The sequence below is a fragment of the Manacus candei genome, unplaced genomic scaffold (assembly GCF_025592945.1).
Source record: "Manacus candei isolate 608988 ecotype Guabito, Panama unplaced genomic scaffold, ASM2559294v1 h1tg000048l, whole genome shotgun sequence".
NCBI lineage: Eukaryota > Metazoa > Chordata > Aves > Passeriformes > Pipridae > Manacus > Manacus candei.
The window spans coordinates 3,116,988-3,129,065 of NW_026138096.1; the positions used below are offsets into that span (position 1 = coordinate 3,116,988).

Consider the following 12,078-nt stretch of genomic DNA (forward strand, 5'->3'; position numbering starts at 1 on the left):
CAAAAACTAATCTCCGCTGGGCTAGTTTTCCACCAGCCCCTCTCCAATCTGCAGCAACATTTTCAAAGATTCCTTTTTCCTGTGGCCAATATTTCACTTGTTGTCAATTTCAATTCTTAGATCAATAAATCAAAAGCTCTTATTTCTTGAAATATTGAAAAAGTAAGAAGCTAAAGGTAGTATTTAATTTCCTATGTAAAGAAAGAAACTGGATTTGCGTAAGGGAGAGAGACATAGGACTTGGTTTGTGACCATGACAAACCAAGCTGATCAAAGCTGGTGTATGCAGAGTAGAAGCAACACTCTTTGGTACCCAACTGCACAGCAGGACCTGGAGAAACTCCTGCTCTGCATTCAGTAGCTTAGAAATTTGTAGCTGCAGGATCTACCTAGGGGAGTGCCCATCAGCTCCAGAGACCTTCTGCTGTTTGCCATGCCCAAGCTCTTCTCTAGGTTGTAGACCTAGTTTCACTGGGATGAACTTTACCCTCCAGAAAATATCTTGGAATAGTCTTACAACACCTTTAATTGCACTGTGGTCTGATCCAGATAGTCAGAAAAACATCATCTATGCAGGTTTGACCCAACTGGATCAACTGGGCAGGAAAGACACCATTATCCATGACTGTGGATGTAAGGTTAAGATGATGTTTGTCAGATGTGATAGAATCTAGAGTGGGTGAAAAAGCCTGCTAATATACTGAATAGGTCCACCCACAGTATCTGTTCTTTCAAACTGTGCCTATACAGCATATATCTTAACTACACTGCTGTACTCAACACTTCTGACAGGATCAGCAGAGTTACACAGACACACATCAGTACAAATGAAAAAAAAACCCCAAACTCTGGCTCTGACTTCAAGAGTAGAACATCAGAGAGAATATATGGAACTTCTCAACAGCTGTGTCTTAGTGTGCAGCATTCAACTTTCAACATCAAAGTAAGACTGACCTGTGCTCCATTCACAGATCATGACAGATCACAGAATCATAGAATACCAGGTTGGAAGGGACCTCAGGGATCATCAGGTTCAATCTTTCCTGGCCAATCATGGTCTAGACAAGATGGCCTAGCCAAATCTGCAAAGTGTCTTATGCAGGAAGGCTGCTTAGTGCAAACATTAACCATACTTCTGAATACGTTCCAGTTTAGTTTTGGGGCGGGGGGGCTTTTTGTTGTGGATTCTTTTTTTTTTCCCTTTTTTTTGGTTGGTTGTTTTGTTTGTTCTGGTAGTGGGGTTTTTGTTTGGTTTTTGTTTGTTTGTTTGTTTGGTTTGTTTTGTCTGTTTGGGTTCAAAATACTTTCTTCTAGAGGTACAGTCAGTTCTGGGAGCCTTGTAGCTCTGTCTGCAGGTATTGCACTGAATATGTTTAGCTGAGAGACAAGACATAGTAGCAGGAGATCAATCATTCACTAACAAGTCTGATAAAATCCATCTGTTGTCACCCTAGCCTGGATTCCCAGAGATGCTAGAGTCCCTGAGAGTCCCAGGTCAGTGAATGGGTGGAGGTTGATTGAGCCCTGGAAGAAAACAATATTTATTTCCACAGGGTTCTTTGCTCTTCACTTTGCTCCTCACCAACTCTCTGGTGACTCCTAAGGTGATTAGGTGTCTAGTCTGACCTAGTATGGTTGCTGTTGTTACAGAGTGTGAACAGAACTAACAAGCAACCCTCCACATATGGCTGTAGACATGCTCTTCTATGCAATGAATATTAAATCCTGACGTAATGAAATGGGACAGAGTAACAGCTCTTTCTAATTCAACTTTTTGATCTGTCTTTTAAATCATTAACCATTAACAGATGCACTGAAAGCTTGCCTGGGAGATGACAAAGGACCACCAGTCCCCACTCACAAGCACAGGAAGCCAGGGTCCATCAGCAGAAATACATGCTTGGAGTGAAAATCCAGTCCCACCAAGTGTTAGCATTCACCTGGATGTGAACAAGATTTCACATTTATTTCTGGATAGTTCTAGTGAGTCCTTTGTCTAGACTGAACATTCATGGGTGCACTTTGAAACACACACACAATTTTCCCAAAAAAGGGAATAGTCATTGAATTCAAAAGCAAGTTGACAGCAGTCACTATTTACCCTGCCTTCACCCTCTGCCTGAAAAAATTACTCAGGACATTTATATCTCAAGACTGAGGTTGCATCAGAACCATTTCTGTTGACATATAATCATATGATTTTAGACATCAGAAGTTCTCTTTAGTCCCAGACTAGACACAGTATTTCACTTATTTAAGTAGAGTTCTCAATCTGCAAATTTCATTTGTGATTTTTTCTTTAATATAAAAAGGAACCAAACAAAATCTACACTTTACTCAAGCAGTAACTGAAGGAAAAAATTAACATTTCTGAGAGGGTAGTGAGGCACTGGAACAGGTTGCCCAGAGAAGCTGTGGATGCCCCATTCTTGGAAACGTTCAAGACCAGCTTGGATGGGATTTGAGCAACCTGTTCTAGTGAAAGGTGCCCCTGCCTACTGCAGGGAGGTTGAAACTAGGTGATTTTTAAGATCCAACCCAAACCATTTTATGATGATTATTCTACCTCTGCTCAATGCTACAACTTCTTCACTTAAAATAACAGCAGTGTCAAAAAAATAAAAAAAAAATCTTAAACATAACTACATATTTAATCTTTGCTTCTGCAGTTGCTCCAGTCTCAGTAATGCACAATATTTGGAGGAATTTGACTATAATTGAAGCCCTCTGGGTTTTTTTAGTGTGTATGTGTGCCTCTGCGTTGCAAAATTCTGCATCTCTAGAGGTGAGCAGACACCATGTGCCACCTACTTTGTGTTTTTCTTCAGAGGTTTGACTTATTGAGAAGTAAGCTTAATGCAAATAAAATGACTTTCCCCTTCTGGCATTTGGCAGTCATACAGGACTGTAACATAGGAGCAGACAACCTAGAGACATTCGCTTCTCAGAACTGTGTTCAGAAAGAATAGTAAGCATTTAAATTCAAAATGAACCATCTGTGACAACCCCTAAGCAGTGCCTCATTTCAGTAAGTGCAAGCCTGGGAATGAAAGTGAAATTGTACATAACTGTCAATTAAAATAATCTAATATAGACTTTTCTGCCTTTGGGGAGAGGCTGGGTACATATTTTCTGGAAGCCCACTCTTTTTCATTTCCTTAGCCTAAATTTTACAGTTCAGGAGAATGGAATCACATCTGCAGCCAACATATATTACACATCTCATGGGAGAAAAGGTGCTGGAAAAGGTACTATCAATGTGGATCACCTCTGAGCAGTTCATATCCACAACTGGTACCAGATATAACCAATTCATATCAAAATTAATTCTAAAACAATATATAAGAGTGATTTCCCATCAGAAATAAGGTATTCACCATTCTCCATTTGGGAAATCTAAAATACTGTATCTTAGACAGTTGTATTCAGAAATGAAATCAGGAGAGTTTCTGTCAGTTCATTCAGACCAGAAATAAACAGAGCAATGGCAGCATAGCCAAGGTAAGTAGAAACACATGGAAATTCCTGCTTGCCCAAGCACTACATATTTATTTATACACTATATATTGGCTGGCTACACCTTTAGATTTACAGGATTTAAATCAGATCAGAATTTGGTCCTCAGAGTATTCAGCAGGCAGTTCTGGGAAAGTGTCCAGAAAAATTCAGTTAGTAAGCATGAAGACTCTGTCATTTTATAAGGTATAAGTTGCTGACTGAAAAAAAAAACGTATTGTTAGGCAGTAAAATTACAGTTTTATTTCTTATTGAATTTGGAGCTACGCTGCAAGCTGTAAAAAAATACCCAGCTAATAGAACATTGTGTATATTTACTGAATCTGGAAAATGCCATTGGGACAGCAGCTCTCAATGCTGCCAGGATACTTTCCATAGGCACTGAACTACACTTGGATGTGTGTGAATACCAAGTGTGTTTCAAGGCCTTCCATTTTATTGGTACTACTTTGTAAGGCATTTTGTCAACTGAATATGCATATGGTTATTTAAAAATGTTAAAACCTGAAAGGTATTTTAAATACTGTTTTATCAACATTCAGATGTTAATCTATGGTTAAAATAAGTGGTATGGCAGCCGTTCAAGCTCTGCTTGCCTTCATATCCTGGTTTCACCTGGGAAAAAATTAGTTTTCTTCTTAGTAGAACAGTACTGTGTTTTGAATTCAGTATGAGAATAATGCTGACAACACACTGATGTTTTGGCTGTTGCTCATTTGTTCTTATCCTAAGGCAAGGACTTCTCAGTGGTTCATGCTCTGCCAGTGAGGAGCTGTACAAGAAGCCAGGAGGCAGCATGGCTGGGACAGCTGACTCAAACTGGCCAAAGGGATATTCCACACCATAGAGTATCGTGCTCAGTATAAACTGGGGGGAATTGGATGGGAAGGGCTGATCGCTGCTGGGGAACAGGCTTGATATCAGTCAGGGGTTGGTGAGCAATGGTGTTGTGCATCACTTGTTTTTCTTGGGTTTTGTTTCTCTCTCTTTATCCCTTTTCATGACAATTATTATTACTGTTATTATAATTAGTTCTACTACTATGTTTGACTTTGTTCCTATTATTAAACTGCTCTTATGTCAACCCAGAAGTTTTTACTTTCTCCTGATTGTCCTCCCCATCCCACTGGGGGAAGGTGGAACGAGCGAGTGTCTGCATGTGACTTAGTTATCACTAGGGTTAAACCATGACACTTGAATATGCAAAGTCCCACCACAATCAAAATCTGTTTGCAGAATTGGACCACAGCAGTGCAAATGCCCTTCTGTGTATACCTTATGAGCAAATCATGGACTTGCCGTAAACAGATCTACTTAATGAGAGCCACCCCTAGGCACAGCTGTGACTACACCATCAACCCTGCATCTCAGCTGTAACTCTTTCTTCCAGGTATTCCTTTCAAGATGAAGAAGACATGTTTATGGTGGTTGATCTCTTACTCGGAGGTGACCTGCGTTACCATTTGCAGCAGAACGTCCACTTTAATGAAGGAACTGTTAAGCTGTACATTTGTGAGCTGGCGCTTTCCTTGGATTATTTGCAGAGATACCACATCATTCACAGGTGGGTGAATTTCATTTGAGCGATGGGCTGCTTGCATTTGGCAGAGTAGAGGGATTTTATCATATATCTGATTACCTGGTTCTGTTTATTCAGAACGTCTGAAAAGTTTCCATTGCTATCCAAGAGTGAAATTTGGCTCTGAAAAAGTTTTTTTTAAAGTGGTTTTTTTTCTTTTCACAGCCATTCAGTGGCCTTGTATCCTTCTCACACTGCCCTTTTCTTGTTCTGATCTCATACTCTGATATATGTTTTTAACATATAACATGTAAATACAACTATAACAGCATCCTGGCTGCTTTTAATGCATTTTTAATTTTCCAGTACCCTAGTGTTCCTGAACATAAAAACATTATAATCCAGTACAAGAGCCTCACACAGCAACATCAGGAAATGGTCATAGAACCAAAGGCTGAGAATAATTTGTTTATTTGCAGAATCTGCCTGAAGGTCAGGAGGAAGAGAGGTGGAGATATAGATGTAATAGTAGAAACCAATTGGGATAATGATAGATGGTGCATTCTTTTTGCAATTTTTGTATTACAACAATCTGTTATTTTTCCTGCCTTACAATGGTAATCAGAGTATTCATTTCAAAAAAGATGTCAAGAATCAGGGTCTGTTTGTTTTCCTTAAACATTTTGGCATTTAACTGAGGCAGCAGGGATAACATCTCTTTTTATGTTAACACAGCAACAGTGAAATTATAAAATTATGGGCTTGAACCTTTATTTTACTCTTTCTAGGCTAAATTCAGGATTATCCTTTATGATTTACAGTGGTCAGAATAAAAAAATAATTAGTTCTGTGTGTTACCAAGGCTAGATATGACTTCCAGAGACCAAACTAAACTAAGTTGTGCAATAGATCTTCCAGTGTCCAGTACAAACAATTTCCTTCAAATGTATTGAGAGTTTTAATCCCATCCACCTCTCAGAACTGCCTCATTTTGCAATAAAAATCGAATAAAAAGTATTATCTGACTTGCCGAAGGGGGATGGCACGCATGAAATCTCTCTGATCAGAGATGCAATGGTAGCTGGGTGTCCTGTGTTGCTGAAACTGCACAAGACAAAAGTCCAGAAAACATTGAAAAACTTGTTCTTCTTGCACTTAAAACTCCAGCAAATATTGCAAGGAAATTCTGGAACTTTGTATCCTTATTACACTGTTTTTATTTCGATACATTTCCATGTATTTTGCATAAATTTCCTTTCTTAGTGACTATTTTAAAAGTGGAGCTCAGAATTTCAGCTGACCTTTGTTTCTAATGCCTTAGGAAATGTTCTCAGTGAAAAACGAATTGATGAGCATTTTTCTCACCTTCATTTTAATGACAAGACATTTTATGCAAATAAGGCTGGCAAAATATTCATGAGAAAATCCAGTTTGTAATCAAAACTAGTATTTTGCTAGAAGTCTGGGGCTTAAAAATGTTTCATAGAAAATCCTGTGAAACATAGCAGATGTCTTGAAAGAATGAAGGATTGAAGTTATTGTGGTTGTTCATAGTTTTTGTGGCAGTGTCTGCCTTATCATGGTTCCACTATGAAATTGGGCAAACACTTTGACCTCTTCTGTGTTACTTAATCATGAAAAGTAAGCACTTGACTTTACTTAACTTTTTATTTCACACAGGTTGTAGTGACTTGTTGATTTGTACTGAGGCAGGGGAAGGCATGAGAGTCTGGAGCTGGTTATTGTCTCCATTTGAGGGCAAGTTCTGGGATTTGGTTTTTGCTTTCACTCTACCACAAAAGTTTTGACAAAAACAGGTGTGCAAAAATACTTCTCTGTCAGCCTGCAATGGGTCTCACTGGCTGGTTGGCTGGAATTGTTGTTTAGGGTATAAAGGATCTAGTTCAGGACTTTGCTGTGTTATAGGAGAGATGTTTATTTTGAGGCTGGCAGACCTGAGATCTTAGTGTGTCTGTCCCACTTCACTGCTTATTGCCCAAATGACCCAAGTGTGGCACAAGGAGCCTTTTGTCTCATATTCCCACCAATTACTGCAAAATCCCAGATGATCCACATGCCAGTGAACATGTTATTTAGCCAGGTAAGTCCCAGAACATTCTGCCTTCTATCTAGCCACCACTTGGAACAGCAAGTCTGTGGGATGGGTCTTCAACTGCCTTAAATCTCTGTAGCATGTCTGGCATGCTGACTTAAATTGGTTCAGGAGCAGAGCCAGCACTGATGCACAGTGAGGAGACATCTAGCCATTACTTTATCACTGCAAACACACCATCTCGTTCGGAGATGAAATCAGCGAGCTGGTTGGTATTTACACTTTGTGGCAGCACACCTTAGCAATATCATTGTTACCAGGTGCTTCCAGTCAGCATTCACACACTAATCTACAAAACTGTATTGGGTCTTCCATTCTAAAATGAATGCGTTGGCAGCAAAGGGGAAAAAAAAGGTTAGTGAGTCAGGGAGTCATTGAGAGAGCCCCCTACTAAATTTTGTCTGGGTTACAAAGAAAGAATAGTCTAATGATTCATCAGACTGGGAGGTAGATTTTCAAATTGGAGTACTATAAAGAGCTGAATATATGATGTAACGCAGCCCGGGTAGGGACATGGGGAAGTTCACTCAGGGTTTGACACAGATTGCAGGGTGGAAAGGAGTGAACAACTTTATTAAAATGGCTCCCCCTTTTATGGGGGAGCTGGGAGAACTTTCCAGAGTATGGTGAATAAGGGGAGGAGTTTTGGGAAAGAGGAACAACGATTGGGTATAGAGTACAAAGGGGAGGGATAACAATAGAATATGCCTAAGAAGGGAGTGGAACTCTTGTGGGAACGAACCATTACAACATAGGGATAGGGACAAACGACTATTAAAAAACATTAAAACAGCCTTAAACATGTAATTTCTCTCCATTCAACAGTCTCAGTCAAACAAGTTGATTCCTCTTCTTCCACGACTTCTTTCAATGCCACAGCCCAGTACTGGTAGCCTTTTCTCTCTGGTTCTTCAGAATCCTCATCCACATGATGTGTGAATCAGGAGCTTAACTCCTCTTAATATTTACAGATGTCTATGAAATGTGTTCAGGTTTCTATTACGATTGCATTTGGCAACACAACAGAATGGGTTTTTCTAGACTAACCTGTGGCCTCAGGAGTTTGCTACAAAAGGAAATGGTAATGAAGGGGACAAGAATTATCAGGCATGAATGGATGGATGCAGAAGCTTACAGACCAGTACTGTGCCATTCCCCTTGGAGATGCCTTGCCATGCTTCTGTGTTTGCTGATGTGCTTAGTGGTGTGTACTTTGAATGTGGCGATCATTTCAGCAACAGAACTATTGTTCCTGCAGGGAAAAATTTACCCATAAATAGTGTAAAAACACTACTGTTCTGGTGTATTTATGAAACTGGTCATTTTTAATAATCACATCCATGTGTATAAAATCCATATTTTTCATGCACAGTCCTGTAATAGTGGATTTATTTATTATGGCACAATAATGAATGCTGTACTGTGTCTCACAGCTCTGTTGTAAATATTTGCATGTACACAGATGTTCAGCTGGAATTATAAAAACTTAAAAAAGAAAAGCTAAATTTTCAAACTATTATTTGAAGACTATTCTGGGCAATTCTTCAATTAACTTATACAACAGCTAATTTAATATTGAGATTGTTGGTCACAGGTAATAGCTACTTTACAAAAACTTATTTTCTCACAGCCCTGCTATAATTATATTTTATCCACGGTGTTTATTATAGCCCCTTGGGTCCCAGTACACACAGAAAGGCTTCTGACAATACACATTCTCAAATGTTGGATCAAATCCGGCGTTCTGCCATTTCAAGACGGTATGACTAAACACATTCTTTCCAGAACTGCTTGAATAATACCAGTGGACAAAAGTTTTCCCATCAAAGGCTGAATAAACTTATTTCAGCCACAAGTAACTCAGTCTCCTCCTTTCAAAATGTTTCTGTTCATACATTTCAATAAAACCACCTGCTTCCTCACCAAAGTAGGCTGCCCATTCCCATTCAGGCAGCTCTTCCGGCAGTAGCTCCAGCGCTGCCTCTTCCAGGATGCTCTTGCAGTAGAGCCTTGGCTCGGAGCAGTGCTGGCCCTGCAGTGCTGTGGCTGCTGCCCTGGTAACACGCTCGTGCTGAAAAAAACCCCACATTTTCACTTTCTAAGGAGACAAGTGTTAACTGCATTGCCCCTACGACTTTTCATCATCGTTTGGCTCCATTGGTTTTCATCCAGCTTAGAAAGGAGGCTGGATGTGGCAGATGTCTGGAAAGGAAGTCACAGTAACCTTCCAGCACAATTTTAGGATACTGGACTAGCTGCTCTGTGTGCCCTTGAAGCTTTTATTTCAGTGAGGTTTTTTAATGCAAAGCCATTTGTGTGTGTATGTGTATATACATAAGCATACATAAAAATTTTTTTGAAACACAATATAACTGAAATCAGTCAGGCTTGGCAGATCTATGCTCTCTGCTACAGTGATTACCACCCTGTTTCCCATCCCTGCAAGCTCCATTTCCATTGGAGAGTAGCACCAGAAGCTATTCCAGCTCTGAGTAACTCAGCAGCAGTTCAGAGTGGGCAAAAGCTAATGGAAAATGGTAAAAAATAGAGCAATACATTTTCCTCTGCCAGACGATCCACTGCAGAGTAATGGTGTCTTGCTGCTACCAGCTAGACAAGATGTACTTTTGTTCAGCACTAGACCTGTTTGTTCATTATCATTGAACATGGCCTTTCAAAGTTGTCCAGCCACCAGGTGAAATAAGAAAATATATCTAAATGATTAAACACTTCTTTAAAATGGGCCTTCCCAGTCTCACTTGTAACACCATACAGCAAAAGAACAAACTTTACTTAAAAATCTTCCCTTCCTAACCTTGTCCATTTAGTATGTAAGCAGTAAAAAGGTTTGAAAGTTACTTGAAAATGGAAAATTTGCCCCTTGCTGTTTTTCACAGGTGTTGCAGGCAGAATAGTGCCAATCTGAGATTTGGTTGGACATACTAAATAAAACATCATTCTTTACAGATTTCTGCTCATACTAGTAGTTTTTTCTTGCTGGCAAGTGTGTGCAGATGAAGAAAAAAATGTAATAGGGTCTGAAGTGCATGAAACAGGGAAAAAGTAACCATAATATGACTACTGTTCATAAGCAGTACCAAAGATTATTACAGGTCAAGAGGCCTGTCCATTAATTTTCTTAGTTTGCCTTCCTGTGTCTCTTCCATGACATTGTATTATGTTCTTTAAACAAGTGCAAGCCCACATTATTTCCAAGGACAAATTGCAGGAACTGAGCAGTAAGTTACGTAAGAGAAGCAAATTAGAAAACGTATCAAAACCAGTCAAAAAAGAAACACTGTGCAAACGACAAAGCCTAGAAAAGCTGCTGAATGCTTATGAAGCAGCACTGATCATAAAAGAAAGTGATTCACAAATTCCAGGCACAAAAACTACTTAAATTTCAGTCATGCACTTAAAAAAAATTAGATATCACGAGATATAAATATGCAGAGAACAAGCCTTTCAATTTCTGAACAGAGTTCTCTACCTACAAAAACAAATTCATTTACTTCTCTTTAGCTACAGGAAAAGTTATTTTATGTACCAGATGACATACTGCAAGTAAATGAAGGTGGTTTGGAAACAGAAATTTCCATATACTAAATTACTAATGGAGTAAAACTGGCTGTATTGGGAAAGAGACACAGGGAACACTCTGAGATGCATGACGCCCCATCAGGTGCTCCAGTTCCTGCCACTGGCACTGATATAATCTTTTGTTGTGGGCATAATGCACTCTCCCTTCAACACTCAATTGAAATACCAGAAGACACCCATTACACTCTGATTCCTTTGACATCCCATTGCTGAAAGATCCTCTGAAGTCAGCAGGGGATTGTTTGTTTCCTTACAGTTTTCAAGTGAGTAGAGTAAGTCACCCCTTGGCCCTTTCTTTTATCTTCCTTCTTCTCATTATTGTAACATTGTAAGAATATGCTCACATGAAAGATTTTGTTTAGCCAGGGAAAACTAATCTCACAAGACCTAGATCATTTAAAATGTAGGCATCTGGTCAATGTTAAGAGATGGAAGACCTGACCTATAGTCTGAGCTTGGCCAACTATCTTACATTAGGTAACAAACTGCTAGTGGCCAGAGATAACCTAAGTCAAGGCCATCCCACATGTTTGTTTGTGCTGTACACATCACAATAGTTGGTTCTCTTACTGATTTTTTTCTCTGTTTAAAACCAGACACCTAGAAAAATGTAGATATGATCTAGACATAGAGGAGTGTATGACATGCATCTAGGAGAAAAAAGTTACTAATTCTTCTAGAAAGAATTCCAAACAATTTTATCTGAATCATAATTTTTATACACTGATTTAAAGGTTTCCCTGAATCCTTCTTCACCTCACTGTAATTTAACTGCAACCAAAAAAATATGTGAGATTTTTTTTCTAAAACTGTAAAATCACAATGCCATCATGAGAGCATTGTGGACTTATATATGTCTGACTTGCTCCTAGTAGTTGTAGCTCCATACTCCTCACTACCAGAAAATACAGATCTCTTGGAGCAAGATAAAGCATTTCCAGAGAGGGAATCAGCACTTCATGCTGTCCATAACTAAGAACACAGGAACATGGAACAGTGCAGAGAAACTGTGACCTGGACAAATTCAGATTCTCTGACACATCAGGAGGTACAAATCTTTTTGAAAATGGGCAATAAAAAGCTACTAGGGAATTATCTTGCTGTAGATCTTGCTGTGCAGTGAGTTTGAAAGCCAACACCCAGCAGGTCCATGGATACCTTGGCTCAGCACACTCTGTTTTGTCCTTATAGATATTATACACCAGTTTGCAAGTTCCATGCTCTGCATTTCCCGCTTTCCAGTCACTAAGACAGGGAGTTTTTGGCTTTTTCATTTATGTCTGTCTTCCAGAGCATTTTCTTCACTCCCATACATTTGTTCTGGGGTTAT

General features: G+C 39.3%; 1 protein-coding gene across 1 annotated transcript in view; it reads left to right on the forward strand.

Annotated features, from left to right (window-relative positions):
* STK32B (serine/threonine kinase 32B) overlaps positions 1-12,078 on the forward strand; it is a 176,507-nt gene that overhangs the window by 88,934 nt on the left and 75,495 nt on the right. Inside the window, exon 4 of the mRNA XM_051798294.1 lies at positions 4,907-5,080. Coding sequence (XP_051654254.1) covers positions 4,907-5,080 — 174 coding nt within the window. The remainder of the gene's footprint in view (positions 1-4,906; positions 5,081-12,078) is intronic.